At 38.3% G+C, this 25,384-nt stretch overlaps 1 protein-coding gene across 1 annotated transcript in view; it reads left to right on the top strand.

Moving 5' to 3' along the window:
- Window positions 1-25,384, top strand: part of LOC308408036 (Fc receptor-like protein 5) — a gene marked incomplete at its 3' end in the record, with an annotated part of 241,472 nt that overhangs the window by 153,517 nt on the left and 62,571 nt on the right. The window contains exons 4-5 of the mRNA XM_080900085.1: window positions 23,379-23,642; window positions 23,765-24,043. Of these exons, the coding sequence (XP_080756211.1) occupies window positions 23,379-23,642; window positions 23,765-24,043 (543 nt within the window). The remainder of the gene's footprint in view (window positions 1-23,378; window positions 23,643-23,764; window positions 24,044-25,384) is intronic.

Here is a 25,384-nt window from a genome sequence, read left to right on the forward strand (position 1 = left end):
ATGGTTATGATTGGACTGTGTGAGCACCAACATCACTGTACGGAGTTTGTTTGTACCTCTTCACTGCAGTTTGATTCATCAAGAGAAAGTATCGACCCATCTGTGACATTAAAAGGTGGCCATGAGTATAGAATGAAGGCATGTGTGTTAGAGGAGGTAAAACATATTTTCAATGTCTGTGAGAAACTGAGGGCTCATGATTGAATCTAAGTGTATAAACAAGCTTTTGCACAACAATTTTTGTTGAGAGGGGGCTGAACACATACATACAGGCAATATGGAGATATTTTTTTGTCACTGGTGTAATGCAAAGAATGGTTAGTAGGAGGCAGTGTGGTTCATAACTGAAGCTCTTCTTCAGAGTTTGTCTTCTTTTTACTACACCCTTTCTGGGCTTCCTTCCTTTTAAACTTAAGTCAGCAGCTACAAGCTACACTCAGCTGTACACTGCAAACACCATATCCTATTATGCTTCTGTGACTATTTTCAGATTATGCCCAGTGTTCTTAAAACCACTGTGCCTGTCATGTGTGCTGTGGATTCAATAGTATGTGGATAAATATACTGTAAAGGCTTGCACAGTACAGTTCATCCTCTAAGTCTGCATGTAATCGGCTATGTTTTGGCTGTATGGCTATATCTTCTGATCAGATATATTTAATTACACAGTCTAAAGGCAGCATTTTAATAACTGCATACAAAATAAATTGATTTGAGGATGGAGGCCCTAGATTAGACACTCTCAAGCTATTGACATTCAGTGGTGTGTTGCTGTTTTGACAACACAAAACGACATGCATTCATGGGAAACCTGCAGCAGCAACACAACAGACAGCAGCGACAAACACTATGACATCATCTGAGACAAAATTAGCATGCAAACTCAGCGATGGGTGGCTATTTGTAAAGATACAAATAGGTGCTGGCAGGCCAAACAAGGTTAAACAGCACATAAGATTTCACGTTCGGATATGTACAGCAGGAGAGTTTCAGGTCCGCCATCTGCAGGTGCGGGATGACATCGAGATCCGCAACACAAAGACTGAGGTTAGCTTTGTGGCCTGCCTGATCAACACTGTGCTTAAAACTGAAAGCAGTTTATTTCTTGTATCATCTATCAGTCGTTTGGAGAATTGTATTATTTACTCTTTTTCTCCTGCTGTGTTGATACACAGAGTGAGAGGATAAGACTTGATCTTGTTTCATAACATGTTTAATAAACAGAGCACAAAACAATGGAATAAAATTAACCTTTTTATCTTTACTGATCCATTATTTAGCACATTGGTACAGCAGCACTCATCCCTCCTTTTGAACATTAAACCTCACTTTACATGTTCTTTATTAAACCGACAGTATTTCCTTCATGTTTTGGTCTCACTCAGTCTCTGCACATTAATCAAAGCTCAGCTATACACAAAAGAGAGATCCAAAGCGACTCTCAGATTTACTCCTCTCTCCTTCATGATCAGCCACCAGATAATGATGATTATAATTCTAATTTTTATTCTTATTTGTTATCCTTTCACCAACTAATCAAGATGTAAATCCAGTAAACAGTAAACACAATAAATATCGTAATGCTCTTTTAAGCAATAAATTGCAAAAAATGTTAAAATAAAATAAAAATAAATAAAATAAAACTTAAATACAAATTAATGTTTAAGTTTTAAAAAAAATATATCAGAAGGTTCAATAAATGTTCCATTTAAAATAAAAAATAATTTTGTGGGAATTAATTTCATGATTCAAACTTGAAAGAGTTAAAGACAAATCTGGAACAAAATCAGGGTTTTTAAAATGTGAGGTCATATTTTGAATGATGGAGAAATTTGTTGTTGATATCAACTCGCACACTCAACAAAAACCTCAGTAGAAGATTTGGTAACTTTAAAGCTCTTGAATGAAGCCCAGCAGATTGTTTTTGACATATGTTGATGTCTTTGAATAAACTTCTTTGAAAATTGAGAATGTTGTACAATTTCTGACAGATGTAAGACTTTGAAAACATTTTTCAAACAAAAAAAAATCTGATAAATTTCAAGAAGGAATAAAAAAAATTCTATATTGGCCCGAGTAGCTTTTAAGACTTACATGTAGAACTTACGTGTTTTGTTTTGTTTTGTTTTGTTTTGTTTTGTTTTTTTGTCACAGGCTTGTTTTTATCTACTGAAAGATTTCCAGGCGGGCCACCAAGGAAAGAGGAAATGCAGCTTGTGGTTCAAGTCAAAAGTCTTCCGTTCAGCAGATGTCATGCTTTATGTTATCAGCACACAGCAGAGAGTTAACAAGGAACGCAAGCCAAGAGCAGAGTGGAAATTTGACTTTGCTTTTTGTGCACATTTGTATATGATTTGCCGGTACTTGAATAATATTAACGATTTTTCTGAATTTATATTTAAAAAGGACAAAAACAACTGACTGTGAAATGTAAACTGAGCCTGGCTGACATGAAATGTCTCTACTTTTAAACTACTTTTAAACAGGACAATGATGCTGCAGCTCTGAAACCACAAAGACTAGTTTTTTATTTGAGTTTGGACAAAGGTCCCAAAAAAGAGATTGAATAGTATGATTAGGAAATAAAACTGTAAATAACATAAATAATTCAATCGAAACTAATATCTAAACTCAATCATGATTTGTTTTATTTTTAAAAAATAAAGGTATAGGTATAGTATTCTAGCAATAGTAAAAAAAAAAATATTTCTTTATGCTTTGTTCTCATTGTTTACATTATTATTAAAAAATTATTAACTGAACTAATGAAATCAAAACAAGAAGTATTGCTGAATAATTTATGAACATGAAAATAGACCCTTGTTGTACATTATTGTCCTTTCAGATTCACAAGTTTTGAAACCATGATAAGATGGTGAGAATTACACTCAGTATCACCCAAATAAACTAATGTGCTAATATTTTTGTGTGGTATAACTGTAAGTTACCACATACCTACAAGCTTATCTGTACCATCTCTTCACTAGGCAAAAAAAATCAGATAACTTGCTTCAGAGTGATAACTGTTATCAGAGAGAGCTCGACTGCTGTACACATGAAACAACTCTAACCAACCATTCCCGCATGCAAGTAGTTTTATTAAAAACATGTTATATGAATTGTCTTCTCATTTATTAGGGTTGCATGATTATGGTCAAAATTATTTTCACAATATTGATGATTGATTGAACTGCTTTTATGTAAACATAAAACTGCTTTCACATTCATGTTGTGTCACATTCCTGTTAGTGTACAACTCTTAGCTTCAAAATACAAACACAGTTCTTAAAATGTCAGCACACTGTTTAAAATAGAAATGAAAAAACAAACAAACATAATGCTGTAATTTGCAAATCTCATAAATCCATATGTTCAAAATAAAATGTAGAAAGCATCTTAAATGTACCATTTTTAAGAAAAAAAATATTGACCTGTTTCGAATTTCTCACAAAGCTGGGACAGAGCCATGTTTACCATTGTGATGCAAATATTTGAATCTTGGATTGTCTCTAATCAAGAAGTCATACATGTGCACCAAGTTCCTGTTTTTTAGTCATGAAAGATATATGCTGTACAATTTCACCCTGGAATAAGAACAGTTCACATAAACCATTAAAAGGACAAAATTACCATCACAGTCATGCTAATGTATATAAAAGTGTGTAAACATCTGCCAATTGTAACGTTTTTTGGACTTTTTTCATGTCATTTTCAGGTTGTCTTTAGATTTTATGTCTTAATGCCAATAAGTTAAACTAGAAATTAGAAATTGAATGAATTTAAATGTTGCCTTTAGTTTGTGAAATATGAAAGTCTGCTGTTTCAGTTCAACCACACAAATTGTTATTTCCTGCGATTGGGGTGACAAACAAATTTAAAACAGGAACTCAACCACAACATGATAAGATTTACAGATCTATGCTGAGGTTAAGGGAGCTTTGCTCACTATAGTACTGCATGATAATACCTGAGCTCACAGTGAAACACAATATAAGCATGCATATTTGCATATTTCACTGAAAATACAGGCTCCAAAGTAGAAACTCAGTCTAGCAAATGTGCTATTGTTATTGTTATTCCAAATAACTGAAATATTTGATTGACACATTTCAGAAAGATGGAAAAAAGAAGAAGCATTTTGTGAACAACTAACAGCAAATCAGGTGGTATATCAATAATACGCCATACTCATGAAATGAACCCAAGGACAATGTAAATATGAGGTCAATCCAGCTCTGAAACAGAGAGAGAAAACTTCAGACTAATCTATCAGTGTTAGGGAAAAAAAGTGTCAGGTCAGACAAGAAATATGTCAGCTGGCAACACAAAAATAGAGAAATATAACAACACAAGAAACAAATGTTTATGCTTACAATAGACAGGAAATGCAAACACGTCACACAGCTGCTGTGGTCAAAGCTACAGAAGCTGTGTGAGGTTTGTATAAAAAAAGGAAGCACAGAGAGGCCACAGCCAGAAGAAGCTGAGAGCTCTGCTCTTGTCTGTATTAAATGCAGCTTCTCATCATTCTGCATTTTTTATTTATAATAAATATAATTTATATTAAGTAAACAGTCAGATTGAGATTGGCGAGGATCCAAGTGGGGCACGGCTAGATTTGAAGATGGGATACACTTTGCACTGCATAACGGGCTTATTATTGTGTAAGTACATTTCTAGCTTCGTTTGAATGGCACTAGTTAATAAAAAAAAAGCTTCTAATCTGTGAGCATTATAGTCTATAACTGGTTAAAACGGTTTAATTTTATGATCCTTAAGGAAAATGTTGCTCGTGCCTTTGCTCAGTTTAATCTGGAGCATTATGTTGGATACATGGTTGTTTTTCATTGCTTGTCTTGTTTGATTTTCTGACAGTTTGATTCTGATGTTTCAATCTTTATTTTAGTGCTCAGTACACTCTTCTACATAAATACTGATGGTGAGAAATTTATTTTTCTTTGCTTTGCATTTATAGAATATGCATGACATTGCTTTCCAGATTCACACCTCCTGTACCACTCTAAATTATTTCTTAACACATTTTTTAACAGTTTATATAACATTTTAAAATACTAAAATCTGGTGCAGTTGCCAAAATTGTCGGGAAAAAAGACTATACATGAGATGGACAGATAACAAATAATATTAAATACAAATTTTCATTATGTTAAAATGTTGGAACACTTTAAACGTCCAGAACCAATTAAATTCCCTTTTCAACAGGCTCATAAATATTACATATTTAACTTTTCTTGTGCAGTGTTGTTTCGGTATTTTCTTTAGTTGTGGGGAAATAAATAAAACACATAACACACAGATAAATAAATACAAGCAACAAAGTTTTTATGCTTCTATTTGGATTTGTAACTGAATATTTTTATGTGAACATTTGCTGTAAGGAGAATTTTGTTATAGAAATTATTACACATTCACTCAGTGATTTGTTTGGTGCTTCTGGCACATTAGACTGAGTGTCTTCATACAAAACTACACTACAGATTCCCTCTAATTTATTCTTCGTCTATTCATAGACCACTTAAATCAATTCAGCTCAGTTAACAGTCAGTAAGGTAAAGACCCTAGAATAATAGAAAGTCTAACTAATTTGATGACACAGAAAACTGACTTTAAGATCAACATTGCTTTCTAATCCACCAATGTCAGCTTGTAGTACACCTGTTGGATAGAGCAGTAACACTGATGGTCACATGCTCTACCAATAACAGAAATAGTACCTACAGTGTTCTGAATCTCCCTGTTTTCAAACAGTGTGTGAAATACTGTTTTTGTATTTTATGTGATGTTACTGTCATTTCCATATGACAAAGGCAAAGGGAGAGTAGGCTCTGTGTAAATATGATGCAGCCCCCACAGGAATAACAGACACCATTCAGTGTCATGTTACCTTTGAGTGTTATTAAAGGATAATGTAGAGAGGACACAAAACATCTAAAAGTAATTTGTTTGCGCAGCATTTGTCTTTGAATAGATGAAGAATAAATCAGAGGGAATCTGTAGTTTTTGCATGAAGACATGTGTCACATGCAAGTAAATATTTTCTATTTGGTGCTAGAAGCTAAATGACTGAGTGAATATGTAAAGTGTGATCTTTTCTCAGAATACTCAGAGCTGACTCTTGTTTTCTCAACATTCTTGTCCTTTTGGATGTGAGCTCAGCCTTCGACACTATCTCTCACGCCATCCTTCTAAACAGACTTTCCTCTCTTGGCATCTCTGACACACTTATTCTCACTCACTATTGATGACTCCACATTTTTCCCTTCACCTCAAGTTAAGAGCCTTGGTGTCATCCTAGACAGTTTATTATCTTATAAATCTCACATCAATAATCTCACTTGTTCTGCCCATTTCCATCTACGCAACATTAACCGATTATGTCCTATGTCCTATGTCCGGATAGTAAACAAAATTCTTCTGCTCACCTTCAAGGCCCGTCATAACCTCGCTCCTCCCTAACTTTCTAACCTGATAAGCACCACCTCTTCTGCCTGCTCACATCCAACTTGTTGTGCCTTCTTTCCATCTCAGCACCATGGAAACCAGAGCTTTCAGTTGATCTGCTCCCAGGGTGTGGGAATCTCTCTGTCTCGAAGTTGTTCTTCATTTTGTCATTGTTCTATTATGTGTTTTATTCTATTGTTAAGTGTTGTTGGGTATTTGAAAGGCACTTTTAAAAAGAAGTTATTATTATTATTTCTATAACAAAGTTCTTCCTGAAGCAAGTGAAAATCTGATATTTCTCTTTTCCTGTAACCTCAACAGCAAGTAAATGCAGAGCCACACTGACAGCACAAAGTTCAGTCATACCAGCAGGGGGCAGTGTGACACTGAACTGCTCTGTGGAGGGCTCTGCTGGCTGGAATGTTTATTGGTTCAGAAGTGATTCAGTCTCCTCTGAAATCCAGCTCATAAGAGAAGGTGAAACAAACAGAGTTATTAGTGTCTCACAAGGAGGTCTGTACCACTGCAGAGGAGGGAGAGGAGATCCAGTTTACTTCACAGAAGAGAGCAATGAAGTCACCATTACTGAAACCGGTAATTTCCAAAAGTAACAAACTGAAAGACCTGAATCTGTTTGTTCTGTTTCTAGAGTGGTCTGAGTTGAATTTTTAGTTTTCTGTTAAACTGAAATGGATCATTATGTGATCTGTGCTAACAACATTCTCTGTAAGCTGTGAGACCCTGGGTTTCTGTTCCAGAAAGACAGTTAACTTACCCTAACTCTGAGTTAGGTTACCAAGTTACCATGGTAACAGGCTTCTGACAGGTTTTCTTTAACAAACTCAGAGTTTCTCCCTGACTCATCCTCTTCTGCTCCAGTTGAACCAGCTGACTAACACTGGGTTTCAGTTCCTCATTCACAAAATCAAACCTCAGAGTGGAGCCAGTTAATCTGCAGTAGTTTGTGTTTTTAAAAGCGTGAAAATCAGAATTCAATATTAATTTGCCATTTTGTGTACTTATTAAGTGCTTTTACATTAATTCAGAATCTGAACATGTTTTCACTGAAAATCATCTATATAAGTGTCTCAACCCAGATAACTGTGACACTGATCCTGGTCTGTCTGAAGGTGTTATAGGCTCTGTAATGGAACAGAAAACTGGGTCTGCATCACAATGGAAAGGGCCTTCTTTTAACACGTTTGTCTGATGCAAATTTGCATTAAGACTTGGAAAGCTGCACTTTTGAGCTAAATGTGAAAGTTACTATCTGTGAACTCTGACTATTAATGGTAACTTTGTTCTTATTATTATTATTATTATTATTATTATTATTATTATTATTATACAAATATATAAATAAATACATGGGTCTGCATCAGATGCTATTCACAAGGCAGAAAAAATCCAACACAGGACACAAAATATCTAAAAGCAATTTGTTTGTGCAACATTTGTATTTTGTGATGTACTGATGTACTTTTTCCTGTCACCTCAACAGCAAGTAAACCCAAAGCCAAACTGACAGCACAAAGTTTAATCATACCAGTAGGGGGCAGTGTGACCCTGACCTGCTCTGTGAGCCCATCATCATCATCTGGATGGAAATACTACTGGTACAGAGATGAGAAATCCTCTGAAGCCCTGACCACACAAGATGCAGTTTTTCACTCAAATGGACAAATCAGTGTCTCACAGGAAGGACTCTACAGGTGCAGAGGAGGAAGAGGAAACCCAGTTTACTACACAGAGGACAGCCAGTCAGTCAGGATTGGGAAAACTGGTCAGTTTGTATTCACCAACAATGTTAAATAGATTGATGACTGAGGATTACTATGAAGGAAAAACAAAATTATATTTCACAGTAACGGCTCTTATTGGAAATTGTTGAACACGAACAGTCATGTAAAATGTAGAGTCCATGGGAACTGACTAAAAGTGCTCTCTAGTCAAGTAAAATATATTAATTTTCACAAGAATACAAATATGAAACATAAATATCACAGATTAACAGAACATAAAAAAGGAAAACATATTGGGGGAAAAAAACACTGAGAAAAGCATTGAGAAAAAACGGAGAGTGAGCCTGACGAAATAATATTCATTACTTTCCAACAGGATCTGTCCTCACTGTGTCTCCATCATGGCTGAGTCCTGGAGCCTCAGTAACTCTGAACTGTGAGGTTGAACATCCGTCTGCAGGATGGAGCTTCTACTGGTATAAAGCTGTTCCTGATCTATCAGAGAAATCCTCCAGTTATGAGCTGCTACCTGATGGCAGTGGGACTGCACAGGACTCCTACATCATTCATGGACAGACACACACAGCAGGATATGTGTGCAGAGCTGGAAGAGGAGACCCAGAGTATCACACTGATCACAGTCAACCAAAGTTTGTCTGGTCTGCAGGTCAGTTTGATTCTGTCTAATAAGTTGTGTCATCACTGTAATCCACCAAGGTTCAGCTCATTATTTTTTTTCTAATACTAATTTGACATTTTTTGTTCCTAACATCTGTGAGCTTTGTCTCTTCACTGCATGTCGTTTCCAGATGTTCATTCAGCAGCGTCTCTCACAGTGAGTCCTGACAGAGTGCAACACTTCACCTCTGACTCTGTCTCACTGACCTGTGAGGGAAACTTCACTGAGTGGAGAGTGATGAAGTTCTCTGAGGACGGCCGACTGTACTCTGACTGTAGGAGAATGACTGGATCCACATGTGACATCAACACATCAGAGTCAGATACTGCAGTGTACTGGTGTGAGTCTGGATCAGGAGAGTTCAGCAGTGCAGTCAACATCACTGTACAGAGTATGTTATTATACATTCTTCATGTTCTTTTGGTCGATTTGAATGATTTAGACGTGACATGAACATTTGTCCCAGCTTTGCTGTATGTGAAGTCATTTCATGTGGGAAAAATAAAACACATACAGCAGTTTTAAACACACAAGATCAGATCTTCATGATGAAAAGCATTTGTACAATCTGTTCTTATTATTGTTTGTCAGCTTTTTCTCAAAGTGTGCACCAGCTGATGTGACTGAAACAATTGTGTGTGATTGTGTCACAGATGATGGTAATGGTCCTATCCTGGTGAGTCCTGTTCATCCTGTGACTGAGGGAGCTTCTGTTAGTCTGAGCTGCAGTTTAAGAACACAAAAAATACTTTCCAATGTGTTTTTCTATCACAATGACAAACTTATTGAAAATGATCCCCGAGGGGAGCTGAAGATCTCTGCAGTGTCAAAGTCTGATGAAGGTTTCTACAAGTGTCAGTACTCAGGAAGAGAGTCAGCACAGAGCTGGATGTCAGTTAAAGGTGAGCAGGATCAAAACATGTGATGGAGTTTTATAAACCAATGACTGAGAAGGAACGTTAGATTGTCTGATTTAAGTCTCAAAGTCACTTGGCTCTATTTTATGAATGTATTTATTTATAAGATTATAATTTATTAATTAATTTCTGTTTTTTGTTACGTAACTGTGTCAGGAGCTGACAGCTCTTCATCTCCTGTGTGGTTGATGGTTGGACTGGTTAGTGGAGTCTCTCTCATTATTATTCTCCTGCTCTTGTTGTATTGCTGCAGACAGTCCAAGTGTAAGAGCCTCTTCTTTTCACTCTGTATTAGAGAGTTTATTTACTACACACACTTTAATTATTCACACATATACTAATACTACTGTTATCTTTATGTAATCACACAAGTTGAATACAGTGAAATTGGTGTACTCCAGTTCGAAAAGCACGCAACACCTAGATATGAAAAAGGTGTGAAATTTAAGAAGACTATCTCGTGATATGTTTATAAACATTTAACTTTTTCTTTGTCTTTTCTTTTTTTTATTGCAGTTCCAGATGAAACCCGAGATGTCACATATTCTCTCATTAAGCTTAAAGATTTTGAAAAGAGGAGTATGCAAAGCACACATTGTGTGGGGGAAAAAATTGTATTAATTATTTTCTTTTGTGAATGAATCTGATTAATCTTAACAGGGAAGCATCACAAACCAGAAGAGTGTGTTATTTACTCTGAGGTGAAGACAGGAGCTGCAGGTACAGTCACAACAGTCTCATTCAGTGTTTGTACTTGAATGTGTCATCACATCATTATATTGCAGGTAATTATAGGTCAACATGGAGTTTAGTTATTCACTTACTGATCAGTGTTTCAGCTTTACTGAATCACAGCATCCACAGATTCTGACTCAGACCTCAATCACAAAACACACACATGCAAAGCTGAAGTGTCACAGGCAACAAATGATTTCACTTAGATTTCTTTCACTGTAGTTGCAAAAAGTTTAAATTCCATGTGTATCCAACATCTTTGTATCATATATGTGCTGAACAAATGTGTCCTGAGCTCTGACGTCTCTTTTAGAGGACAGTCTGATGTATGCTGAGGTCAAACAGCCCAAAAAAGAAAAAGCCAAGAAAAACAAAGGTGAGCAAAGTCTGCCATCATCTCCACTGAATATTGTTCAACATGTTTATCTGCTCTTACAATGTAAATCTGTTTATTTTACAGTTTATATTTATGTATTCACAATTCATCAGCTGATTAAAATCTATCATACTCAATTGTCTTTGCATCAGTGGAGACATCCAGTTTCCTCCTGGTTAATGATATTATTGTTTTCAATGATCTTCTCTTCATTCACAGGAAAATCAAGTCCTGCAGCTGATGCAGCAGTTTATTCTGAAGTCACATCAGGAAGCTCTCTCAGTAATTCTGCTGCCATGCAGGCTGATTTATTCTTCACATTATTAAATGTCTTCAGCTCATAATATCTTTACATGTTGGAAATCACTTTGTCTCTTTGTGCTTGTCTTACAGGTCAGTGAGGAGAGCTGTAGCAGCAAAGCCAAGAAGAAGCTTTTTATGAACCCACTCTTGCTCCTCTGATATTTTTTATTTAAATCTATGCTCTCATTTTTATGAAGATTATATATTTTTAAAATATACTTTTTAAAAAAAAATATATATATATATATTCATTGTTAAAGGTTTTGTATAAAACTTTGAATGTATCCTGTTCCAACAGCTGCAAAAAAAAATAGTTTGAAATATGTGATCATATATTTAGTTTCTTATATAGCGCAACTTAAAGTCAGAGTTGTTTGCCATGACTTTTGTTGCCATGAAAACAGGATACTGCTGGACTTCAAGCTTGCTCTGTCCATTTTACTTTAGTTATTTTGTTTGTCCTGTCTTAGTTTTATTATATCTATTTGAGAGGGATTTATCTTTTACCTCTTTTTAGAGTCATTTTATATATTGTGAATAAAATAAATGTTTTTATTTGCTACTCTTTTGGGTGTACAAGGCCTTTATTGGTTACTTCCTATTTTGCCTCTGGCTTATTTTTATCAACCGAAAAGCCTCATGATTTCCCCAAAATGGGGAAACTAAGCATGTGGTTTCAACGAAAAGCCTTCTGTTTATGAGATGTCTTTTTTCATGGTATCAGCACATAGCAGAGAGTAAACAAGGAGTTCAGACAAAAAGCACAGTGGAAAAATCACTTTGATAATTATCACTGTTACATTTAAGAATGCATGACACTGTGAAAAGCAATGAAAAATAATTGTGGTCATTGTGGTGCTGAGACATGGAAGGTGGAAAAAAAGCAACAAAAAATGTGACATGTCGTAAAACTGAAACTCCTCACACTGAAACAGCCTGTATGAGTCTGTTTAAAAAATAAAAATAAATCTGGTCTTTTCAATATTTTCCCCATGTTTTTTTTTTTCAAACCTTTATATGTCAAAGCCACCCTGCTGAATAGCTATTGAAACTTGTATAGGCAGTATATAAACAACAAATAATATACCATAAACAGCAGGTTACATTAGTGTATTTCCCCATTTCTATTGTTGCCAACAAACAAACTCAAACATCACCAACAGCAAAAATCAGTCTTTGGAAAATCTGTATGTTTCCCTCCCTCCCCTACTTGCTGGCAGCTGGATTGCAGGTTGTGTCAGATAGCTCAGCTATTATTATGCCAGCAAGACAGCATTTAAGTCATTTTGAATTTGTGTTTGAAAAGGACAAAGAAGAACACCACAGTGAAATGCAAACTGAATCTATCTTATATGAAGTGTCTCTACTTTTAACCTGGAAAATTTCCTGTTAATACAATCATACTGTGATTTTCATGCCAGATTTCAGTGTTGTCCTTGTATGCAGTTTCTATAGTCTTTGTGAATATTTAGACATTATGTATTTTTATGATCATATATTCACAGTCTTCACAATTTTAAGCTGACAAAAATTATTCTGGAATGGTTCTGCGTTTTGTAGATATAGTTTTCTGCAAGTTGGTGAAACTCTGCCACTTAAATATTCTCTAAATATTCTCCCTTAATGCATATCTAAGGAGACAAGAAGTAAAAGTCAAAAACAGCTTTACTGCTGAGCTCCTTAATAAATACAACAAACAGCAGGTCAGGTCCAAATAATCTGAAACTACACCTCTTGCAACAAAACACAAACACAAGGACAGACACAAACATAAAAGAAAACATGGCAAAGGACAAGGAAGACAGGTGGGAGGACAGCTAAAACCAATCTAACTAAACACAAAGCACTATGGACACAAGAGATCAAAATAAGACAGGAAGATAAGATGAGACCAGAAGACCATAGAGACAGAAGATAAACAAACAAGGAGACAAGACTGGAGGGACAGAATGGGAATACTAAAGGGGATAAACAATCATTTAAATAAAGAAGTCAAGGAACTAAAGGCACTGATAACAAACTCATAAGGAAAGCAACCCCCCCCCCAAAAAAAAACAAACAAACAACAACTATCATTATAAACTAAAGACTATCAATATATCTATCATACAGAACATAGTACCATTATACAAAGATTATAAAAAATACAAAACTAGATGAACCATAAAAATCCTATGAAAATCTAAACCCTGTGTCCAAGACATAGAGATCATAACAAATATTTGAACAACATAGTAAAATTAAATGAAATATATCACTTTAAACAATTAAACATTTAAGCATGCTTGTTTGTAAATAATATATGGATTTATAAGATTTTCAAATCACAATTCTCTCTTTTTTTAGATTTACATTCCATGCAGCATTCCTTTTTTTTTTCTTTTTTTTTTGCAGATGAGTCTGTAAAACTGAATCTCCTTATTCACTTAAATTTAGCACATGCCTTAGAAGTGTGATGACCCCTTGGCCTTTTGTGCCCTCAGTCTTAGATTTATGTTGTTTGTACTGTGCTTTGTTCTGCTGGAGGCTAACTACCTGCATGAGCTGCACCTGGACCCAGTGAGCTTGGCTATGAAGGCTTCTCTCTGTCCTGACTTTGGCATCCACATCCTTACTTGATCGTGCAGCATGATTTCTTGAGTTATTTTGCTATTTTTACACTCTGCCACACATACATGCATGCTTTACACTACTGACCTGCTGGCAAACATGTTTTCTTTATTTATATTGCCATTAATCTATTCTTACTTAGTTATCACCTCGGTCAGTCTCCCTCTCTTGTTGGAGCCAATGGGCCAGGGTTGCCAGGGTTTCCATGGCAACAAAAGTCATACATGCTCTAGAAACCATCATAGCAATACAGTAAGCATGTACTCTGTCTTTTATCAGCCGTAGCTCACACATCAGCCTGGCTCTGATGTGTGGTTAGTAGAAAGTTCTGAGTTTATTTAAGCTGCTATAGTGAGTGATGAATTACTGTTGTGGTGAATAAGCTTTCTTTGGCTTGTGATTATAATCAGTCTGTTTGTAGCACATCTCCCACTGTACACACATAGAGTCTCAGACAGTTTCCTTCCAGAAATCACACACATATCAGTTCCAGGCCTGCTACTGTGTAAAACAGGATAGAATATTAGTGGATGCCTAGCAGTTGTGCTGGTCAGCCTCCTCTGGCATTCCCCCTGAACCCACTGCACCACCCCTTCCCTGCAGCTGAACCACAAACCACACCCAACCACCACGGACTGAAACTTTGCTACCACTTATTCCACTGAACATAATTGTTGGCTGAGGAAATGAATGTGCTTATTTGGTACAGGCCTTTCACAGAGTTATTATGCCTGTGAAAATAAATTCAAGTGCAACTTAAAGTAATTGTGTATTGTGTATCTGCTAAGTAAAAAACACAGTGACTTTATCATTTTTTCTCTGGCCTACTAAACCAAAAAGAGGAAGAACAGTTTGAGCTGAATTTGTACAGCCTTCCAAAGAACACGATTGAGCCCTGACAGCTGATAGCAGAGATAGATCATAGGCAGAACTCAAGATACCAAGTTTTTAAAACTCCACTCTCATCTGTCATCACGTTGCTGCAGACATTAATTACTGACTAGCCACTTCCTTTTTTCTGTTTTATTTTGCAAATGATGTGCTTTAGTTACTATATATAATAATAATAATAATGGATTGGATTTATATAGCGCTTTTCTAGGCACCCAAAGCGCTTTACAATACCACTATTCATTCACTCTCACATTCATACACTGGTGGAGGCAAGCTACAGTTGTAGCCACAGCTGCCCTGGGGCAGACTGACAGAAGCGAGGCTGCCATATCGCGCCATCGGCCCAACACCAGTAGGCAGTAGGGTAAAGTGTCTTGCACAAGGACACAACGACTAGGACAGAGAGCCCGGGGTTCGAACCGGCAACCTTCCGGTTACAGATACGCTTCCCTGAGCCACAGTCGCCCCAAATAATGTCTAATAATAATAATGTCTGCTATATAATTCAAAATAAAAACTGATTGCACATGCACTAAACACATTTGTCGTCTGCTCGCACATAACCTCTAGTGAGTATATGGTGGCATCTTATCCCTGACATATCACATCTTTTTTTGTGTAAAGGGGAACAGAAAATTCAGTCAACCGTTTAGCATAATGAGGCAATACATGGTTTTTGCTTTGTGTATTTCTCAATATGCTTTCAACTTTTAAAGTTAGTACTGCTATAAAATTCAAAAACATACTATTCAATAAATTGTTAATAAAGTTCAAATCTTTTAATAGTGTTGGATCTATAAGATCCTGATTTTTGGTGGCTGCTTTAGAGTCGAGAACCTGGTACTAGAAACTACCTTAGAAGTGCAAACAAGGAACACGTGAACACATGGTACATGGTAGAATAGCAAAGAAGCATGGCAATGGCTTACGTTACTGAGTGCTATGCTTTGTTTTCAGTTAAGAAATATATAGTTTTTGGCAGAAAGATATTGATTATTGTGTTTTGGTATTTTATTTGGCACATTTACCCACCAAATAAGGTCTGTGTGCATCTGTACCATTGCAATTTAGCAAGCAAGAAAATGAATTTGTGCGTTGGTTCATTTATTCCTCTGGTTTGTAAAAACTGCATCTCATTTCCATCAGTTCAGCCACATAAATAATCCGGTCACAACCACCTTCTAACCAAAATTCAACCACAAGATGAAAACATTTACATATCAAAGCAGAAGTGAAAGGATGTTTTCCATTGTAATAGTACAAAAGACAAGCTAAAAGTCTATTTTTTTCCTGCAACTTAAAAGGGAGTATCTTAACCTTGTTTCCTGTTATAGGCATATTCTTTGGTCTAATTATGTCAAAGCAAGTTTGTTCACCTCAACTATGGCCCAGCATGTTTTGCATGAACCTGCTCAGGACAGCCAGAAATAAATGATATGCTGCCATCCGGCCACTGACAGTCTCAAAAACCCAGACAAATATTCCAGAATTATAGCAATCTAAATGTATGGGGTTGTATGACTTTTTTTGTATGGGAAAAAAGTGAGTTTCTAAAGAAGACAGAAGTAAAACTAAACCTAAATGAAAGCTTTGCCTGACTTGAAGTAACAGAACTGTTATTTTATAACGCAGAGAAAGAGAACAACACTGAGAACAAGCTTGAATGTTCTGAATGGACAGGAAACGTAAACACTGATGCGGCTGAAGTTATAGCAGATGGTTGAGCTCAGAGTAAAAGGGAAGGAAGCATGGAAGCCACTGAGAAGAAGAAGTTACGGTCTCATCTATATTAAGCACAGCATCTCTTTCTTCTGCTTATTTGTGAAAGTAAAACACTGAAAGCTTAGCTGTGCATCAGAGAGCTGCAGAGCTGGATGTGAGGATGAAGCGCTCTTTGCTCTGCATGCTGGAGTTATTCTGTAAGTACATCACTGACTTTCTCTTGTGACCAATTTAAGAAACTATATTGGTGTAAATTAAAGTGTATGAGGTGGTTAACAAGTCTCTGAGAATTCGAATGGTATTACCTTATGTCCATTTAAAGCAGGGTATTGCGTTGGAAACACTGCTGTTTTACATTACTAGTTTAGAGCATATAAGCAAAGAAATTTGAGGATGAGTCTCCGATCTGAAAATTTACTTTAACCTCCTAAGACCTGAACTCTTCCACAGCATGCATTTTAAAGTTCTCTTTGATATTTGGTCACATTGGGGCCCGATGAATGTAAAAACAAAGAATTAACAGATTTTTTTTTTTGCCTTATTTTTGTTTTTAATAAAAAATAAGAGCCACCTATGAGGATATTTGTTTATAATTTTGATAGAACAGTAGCAGTATAATGTCGTAAGTGAATATCAGGCCCTTGTAGAGCAAAATTGAGTATTTTGGTCTAAATAACCCAAAATGTCCTAGGAGGTTAAAAAATCTTTTACTTCATAGTGAGTTGATTTGCTGCTGTTTTGATGATGTTTCAATCTTGATTTCAGTGCTCAGTACACTCTTCGATGTAAATGCTGAAGGTACGACAGTTTTTTTTCTTCCTGTTTACAAAGTATGAACAGCATTGATGTATCTCCTGTATCTTTCTGTTTATGTGTTGTCACGGCTGAATCAAAATCCAGACACAGACAAGAACTGACAAACTTATCAGGAGTTTACTTTCACAGACACCAGTAGCTGAGAGAAACAGGTGTCTATGGTAAACGTAGGGGGCTGATTATCCATCAGGAGAGAACCAGCTTTTTGATTTGGTGAACAAAGCCAGGAACAGGGTGAGTTAGAATTGATTTGAGTTGACTGACAGGAAGCAGGAGCAAGCGCTGCCCACACATGGGCCAGCACAAGGCTAGTTGTAGACACACTGGTGGCCCTGTGCTGGCCCATATGTGGATCATCTCTGGCAAACCTGAACCGGGCCACCAAATGGCCGTCATTCTTTGCGGTATGTGGGCCATGTGTAAGTTGTGTGCAGCCACGGGCCAGTTGCAGACACACTGCTGGCCCTGTGCTGGCCCTGATGTCAGCCTAATGTGTACCTTAATCAAGCCATGTAATAATAACATGTGCCGGAACATAATAGTGCAAAAGTAACATGACAAAACTCTGGTCAGATAGTGAATGGACTGATTCTTTAATAGAATCTCATCTAACAGATTACTCAAAGTGCTCTATACAACATGCCATATTCACCCAATCACACACTTTCTCTAAACTGAGTGCTTGACATGGAGACTGGAGGAGCTAGGGATTGAACCACTAACCTTCCGATCAGAAAATAGGAACATAAATAGTTCATAAATAGTTCATTGCCAGACCTGGCCCACATCTGGTTGACATACACTCTGCCATGACACCACCCAGCAAAATCTCCAGTGTTAAATTAACACTAGAGAGTGTCTATATGGGTCCACACCTCTGAGTGTTAAATTAACACTTTTGACAGTGTTATATGTTTAAAAGTAACCTAGTCAGTTTTGAAGATTAACAATGGCTAACACTGAGCAGTGCTGATTTTCTAACACTGGAAAATAACTCAAAATGTTAGAAGTATTCCAGTGTTAGAAAATCAGCACTGCTCAGTGTTAGCCATTGTTAATCTTCAAAACTGACTAGGTTACTTTTAAACATATGACACTGTCAAAAGTGTTAATTTAACACTCAACAGTGTTGTATTTAACACTCAGAGGTGTGGACCCATATAGACACTCTCTAGTGTTAATTTAACACTGGAGATTTTGCTGTGCAGTCAGTCAGAAGTGCCAGCTTGATGTCGGATCCGGGCCAGACCTGTTTTCTATGAACCTGGGCCACATAAACCAAACCACAATCAAGCCAGATGTGGCATGCCATCACATAGACAGTGCCATCTTTGCCAGGTCTGGCCCATATCTGGATGACATACCACTTACCATGCCAGAAGTCAGCCAGCAGTGCCGGCTTGACACCAGCTCTGGGCCAGACCTGTTTGCTATGTAGGGCCAAGCAGGACAGATAAGGGAAAGTGAGAGGAAGAAGGAGAAAGTGCGACCACCTCCGTCAAGAGCCAAGAAAGAAGTGATCATATTATTTGATTATTATTATTATTATTATTACTTTATTTGAATCTGTGAAAATCAGAAAATCATATTTCAATAGTTACAGTGCACTGACTGCCATCTTTCATTTCTTCTGGAGTGTGGGAGAGGTTTATTATTCTTATACCCAGACTATTTGTTCTTATCAGAGTTTATAAAATAATTTTACTACTATTAAATTTTAATTAATTTTAACAGTACTATATTAAAATAGAACTATTAATAGTAGTGTTTTAGTATTTTTAACTACTATCAAAAACATATTCAAAATGATTGTTTGGGAAAAGGAAGATAGCACGCGTTGCACTGAACACTTATGATCGGCCATCCATGACAATATTCAAACATTTAAAATGACTGAAAGTTATTTTCATTGATTTAATGTTTCCATTTTAAATAATTCAATGACAACTGCTAAATAACATTTTACATTGAAAATTCATGATAACACTCAACAGACTCCAACAGAAATAAAGGTTGTTGTTCAGTGCACTGAAACTATTAAAATATTAATGAAAAGGGAAACAGATATGATGAGAAATTTAAAAATGTTTTATCTGACATTTCTCTTTTTATAAATAATAAATCAGAGCGAGTTTGATTGTGTAACACAGTCCAATATGTCACGTGCAGAGTAATTAGTCATTTCTACTAAGAGTAAATATTTAAAGTGTGATCAGTGCTGTAAGAAATTTCTTCCTGAGACAAGTGACAATCTGTTTTACATTTTCCTGTAAATTAATTGCAGATAAACCCAGGGCCACACTGACAGCAGGAACAACAATCATACCAGTAGGGGGCAGTGTGACACTGACCTGCTCTGTGCAGAGCTCTGATGGATGGAAATATGAGTGGTTCAGAGGAACCCAAAGAACCTCTGAAGGTCAAATCAGAGATCAACAAAACAGAGATATCAGAGTATCTCAAGGAGGAATCTACCGCTGCAGAGGAACAAGAGGAAACCCAGTTTACTACACTGATATAAGTGATGATGTCAACATTGAGATAACCAGTGAGTTCAGTCATTTAGTTTGAAATATACATTCACTCATGATTATCAAACATACAATGTTAAGTTTTCTGTGTTGATTTCATGTTTCTGTTTTTATCTCAACTGTTAATATGTGTAAACAGTTTCCAATAAAGTTGTTGTAAAACAACGACCCAACTGGCCTCAGATATTCAGAGGTGAGACGATAACTCTGACATGTGAGGTGCAGGAAGGAGGTGAAACCACTGAGTGGGAGTATGAATGGAGAGGACCCAGGACACCCACACAGTGGACACACAATAATGATGTGACATTCAGTGTTTCTGAGTCCAGCAGTGAAGACTACATGTGTAAGAGTCGACGCAGAGATGACTCATATTCTTCAACAGAGTGGAGTGAAGCCTTCACATTGTCAGCATCAAGTAAGTCATGTTTGTTGTGTGATCTCCATTTGACAAATGTCATAATGGTCAGAACAGGATGGATTCAATGGTCTACAAAGCATGTTACATTGTTAGTCAGACAAAGAGCTGCAGCTGATAGTAGCCTCATTGTAGACAGTTTGTCACCACTTTGTGTCATGAACTTTCAGCTGGTATAGAGACGCCAATGCTGACCTGCTGCTCCATCACCTGAGGACAATAATGACATAAATAAACAGGATGAAAATATAGTATAGTATCTGCAGGTTATGTACAACCGGCAGAAAGAGGAAGTGGATGACATCCAGAAGTCCTGCCAGTGGCTGGACAAAGCTGGACTGAAAGACAACACAGAGGCACTAATCAGGGCAGCACAGGCACAAACTCTGAACACAAGATCCATAGAGGCTGGGGTCTGCCACATCAGGCAAGACCCCAGGGGCAGGCTTTGTAAAGATGCCCCTGAGAGAATCCAGCACATAACAGTGGGGTGCAAGATGCTAGCAGGCAGGGCACACATGGAACGCCATAACCAAGTGGCCAGCATAGTATACAGAAACATCTGTGCCGAGTATGGCCTGGAAGCCCTGAGGCCAAAATGGGAGACCTCCTGTAGGGTGGTCAAGAATGACCAAGCTAAGATCCTGTGGGACTTCCAGTTAGAGCTGCACAAAATGGTGATGCCTAACCAACCGGTCATAGGGGTGGTAGATAAGTGGAAGAAGACGGCTTTAGTAATAGACATAGTGATACCGAATGACAGCAACATCAGGAAAAAGGAACACAAGAAGATGGAGAAGTAACAAGGGCTCAGAGAAGACCTTGAGAATATGTGGAGGGTGAAAGTAACAGGGGTCCCAGAGGTAATCGGAGCGCTAGGTGCAGTGATCCCAAGCTAGTCAAGTGGCTCCAGCAGATCCCAGGAACCAACATCCAAGATCTCTGTCCAGACGAGTGCAGTCCTACGAACAGGAAAGATACTGTGCAAGACCCTCAAGCTCCCAGGCCTCTGGTAGAGGACCTGACCTTGAAAGAAGACCGCCCGCAGAGGGCGAGGAGGAAATTATATAATATAGGCAGGTAATAAATCAGAGGGAATTTGATGTTGTAACACAGTCTAATATGTCTGATTTGCTGATTACTCATTTATACAAAACTACTCAGTGAATATTTAAAGTGTGATCAGTGTTGTAAGAAATTTCTTCCTGAGACAAGTTACAATCTATTCTACTTTTTCCTGTAAATTAATTGCAGATAAACCCAGGGCCACACTGACAGCAGGAACAACAATCATACCAGTAGGGGGCAGTGTGACACTGACCTGCTCTGTGCAGAGCTCTGATGGATGGAAATATGAGTGGTTCAGACGAACCCAAAGAACCTCTGAAGGTCAAATCAGAGGTCAACAAAACAGAGATATCAGAGTATCTGAAGGAGGAATCTACAGCTGCAGAGGAACAAGAGGAAACCCAGATTACTACACTGATAAAAGTGATGATGCCACCATTGAGAAAACCAGTGAGTTCAGTAATTTAGTTTGAAATATACATTCACTCATGATTATCAAACATACAATGTGAAGTTTTCTGTGTTGATTTCATGTTTATATTTGTATCTCAACTGTTAATATGTGTAAACAGTTTCCAGTAAAGTTGTTGTAAAACAACAACCCAACTGGCCTCAGATATTCAGTGGTGAGACGATCACTCTGACATGTGAGGTGCAGGAAGGAGGTGAAACCACTGAGTGGGAGTATGAATGGAGAGGACCCAGGACACCCACACAGTGGACACACAATAATGATGTGACATTCAGTGTTTCTGAGTCCAGCAGTGAAGACTACATGTGTAAGAGTCGACGCAGAGATGACTCATATTCTTCAACAGAGTGGAGTGAATCCATCACATTGTCAGCATCAAGTAAGTCATGTTTGTTGTGTGATCTCCATTTGACAAATGTCATAATGGTCAGAACAGGATGGATTCAATGGTCTACAAAGCATGTTACATTGTTAGTCAGACAAAGAGCTGCAGCTGATAGTAGCCTCATTGTAGACAGTTTGTCACCACTTTGTGTCATGAACTTTCAGCTGGTATAGAGACGCCAATGCTGACCTGCTGCTCCATCACCTGAGGACAATAATGACATAAATAAACAGGATGAAAATATAGTATAGTATCTGCAGGTTATGTACAACCGGCAGAAAGAGGAAGTGGATGACATCCAGAAGTCCTGCCAGTGGCTGGACAAAGCTGGACTGAAAGACAACACAGAGGCACTAATCAGGGCAGCACAGGCACAAACTCTGAACACAAGATCCATAGAGGCTGGGGTCTGCCACATCAGGCAAGACCCCAGGGGCAGGCTTTGTAAAGATGCCCCTGAGAGAATCCAGCACATAACAGTGGGGTGCAAGATGCTAGCAGGCAGGGCACACATGGAACGCCATAACCAAGTGGCCAGCATAGTATACAGAAACATCTGTGCCGAGTATGGCCTGGAAGCCCTGAGGCCAAAATGGGAGACCTCCTGTAGGGTGGTCAAGAATGACCAAGCTAAGATCCTGTGGGACTTCCAGTTAGAGCTGCACAAAATGGTGATGCCTAACCAACCGGTCATAGGGGTGGTAGATAAGTGGAAGAAGACGGCTTTAGTAATAGACATAGTGATACCGAATGACAGCAACATCAGGAAAAAGGAACACAAGAAGATGGAGAAGTAACAAGGGCTCAGAGAAGACCTTGAGAATATGTGGAGGGTGAAAGTAACAGGGGTCCCAGAGGTAATCGGAGCGCTAGGTGCAGTGATCCCAAGCTAGTCAAGTGGCTCCAGCAGATCCCAGGAACCAACATCCAAGATCTCTGTCCAGACGAGTGCAGTCCTACGAACAGGAAAGATACTGTGCAAGACCCTCAAGCTCCCAGGCCTCTGGTAGAGGACCTGACCTTGAAAGAAGACCGCCCGCAGAGGGCGAGGAGGAAATTATATAATATAGGCAGGTAATAAATCAGAGGGAATTTGATGTTGTAACACAGTCTAATATGTCTGATTTGCTGATTACTCATTTATACAAAACTACTCAGTGAATATTTAAAGTGTGATCAATGTTGTAAGAAATTTCTTCCTGAGACAAGTTACAATCTATTCTACTTTTTCCTGTAAATTAATTGCAGATAAACCCAGGGCCACGCTGACAGCAGGAACAACAATCATACCAGTAGGGGGCAGTGTGACACTGACCTGCTCTGTGCAGAGCTCTGATGGATGGAAATATGAGTGGTTCAGACGAACCCAAAGAACCTCTGAAGGTCAAATCAGAGGTCAACAAAACAGAGATATCAGAGTATCTGAAGGAGGAATCTACAGCTGCAGAGGAACAAGAGGAAACCCAGATTACTACACTGATAAAAGTGATGATGCCACCATTGAGAAAACCAGTGAGTTCAGTAATTTAGTTTGAAATATACATTCACTCATGATTATCAAACATACAATGTGAAGTTTTCTGTGTTGATTTCATGTTTATATTTGTATCTCAACTGTTAATATGTGTAAACAGTTTCCAGTAAAGTTGTTGTAAAACAACAACCCAACTGGCCTCAGATATTCAGTGGTGAGACGATCACTCTGACATGTGAGGTGCAGGAAGGAGGTGAAACCACTGAGTGGGAGTATAAATGGAGAGGACCCAGGACACCCACACAGTGGACACACAATAATGATGTGACATTCAGTGTTTCTGAGTCCAGCAGTGAAGACTACATGTGTAAGAGTCGACGCAGAGATGACTCATATTCTTCAACAGAGTGGAGTGAAGCCTTCACATTGTCAGTATCAAGTAAGTCATGTTTGTTGTGTGATCTCCATTTGACAAATGTCATAATGGTCAGAACAGGATGAATTCAATGGTCTGCAAAGCATGTTACATTGTTAGTCAGACAAAGAGCTGCAGCTGATTGTAGGAGCCATAATTGAATGTATTGAATTTTGATGATCACTGGGTTTTTATTTGTTTGGTTGTTATGGGAGTCACGTGGGTTCTAGCGGTGACATTAAGAGGGCGTCGTCAGTCTGTAATTCACTGGTTTTGATTTTGAAAGAGAGGAGGGCTGGGTAGCCATAGTTTTTGTTGACCGCTGCACAACATGTTTCGCCTTGTTACATTAGAGCCTGTGACGTTGTAAGAGTCTGAATCAGGAGCCAATGACATTACTGTAAACTCTCAAAGCACTTTAATAAACAAGCAAACAATTCCACCTCTCGCACTATTAAGTAAAGTTGACAGCGCGTCAGGCAAATAGGCAGGCTTCATCCCCGGGCTCTAGCGACTGTGGAAGTCGCTACACTGATAGTAGCCTCATTGTAGACAGTTTGTCACCACTTTGTGTCATGAACTTTCAGCTGGTCTAGAGACACCAATGCTGACCTGCTGCTCCATCATCTGAGGACAATAATGACATGAATAAACAGGATGAAAATATAGTATAGTATCTGCACGTTATGTACAACCGGCAGATAGAGGAAGTGGATGACATCCAGAAGTCCTGCCAGTGGCTGGACAAAGCTGGACTGAAAGACAACACAGAGGCACTAATCAGGGCAGCACAGGCACAAACTCTGAACACAAGATCCATAGAGGCTGGGGTCTGCCACATCAGGCAAGACCCCAGGGGCAGGCTGTGTAAAGATGCCCCTGAGAGAATCCAGCACATAACAGTGGGGTGCAAGATGTTAGCAGGCAGGGCACACATGGAACGCCATAACCAAGTGGCCAGCATAGTGTACAGAAACATCTGTGCCGAGTATGGCCTGGAAGCCCTGAGGCCAAAATGGGAGACCTCCTGTAGGGTGGTCAAGAATGACCAAGCTAAGATCCTGTGGGACTTCCAGTTACAGGTGCACAAAATGGTGATGCCTAACCAACCGGACATAGGGGTGGTAGATTAACGGAAGAAGACGGCCTTAGTAATAGACGTAGTGTAATCGGAGCGCTAGGTGCAGTGATCCCAAGCTAGGCAAGTGGCTCCAGCAGATCCCAGGAACCAAAATTCCAAGATCTCTGTCCAGACGAGTGCAGTCCTACGAACAGGAAAGATACTGTACAAGACCCTCAAGCTCCCAGGCCTCTGGTAGAGGACCCGACCTTGAAAGAAGACCGCCCGCAGAGGGCGAGGAGGAA

Source organism: Rhamphochromis sp. 'chilingali' (genome assembly GCF_963969265.1).
Source record: "Rhamphochromis sp. 'chilingali' genome assembly, chromosome: 1".
Lineage (NCBI taxonomy): Eukaryota > Metazoa > Chordata > Actinopteri > Cichliformes > Cichlidae > Rhamphochromis > Rhamphochromis sp. 'chilingali'.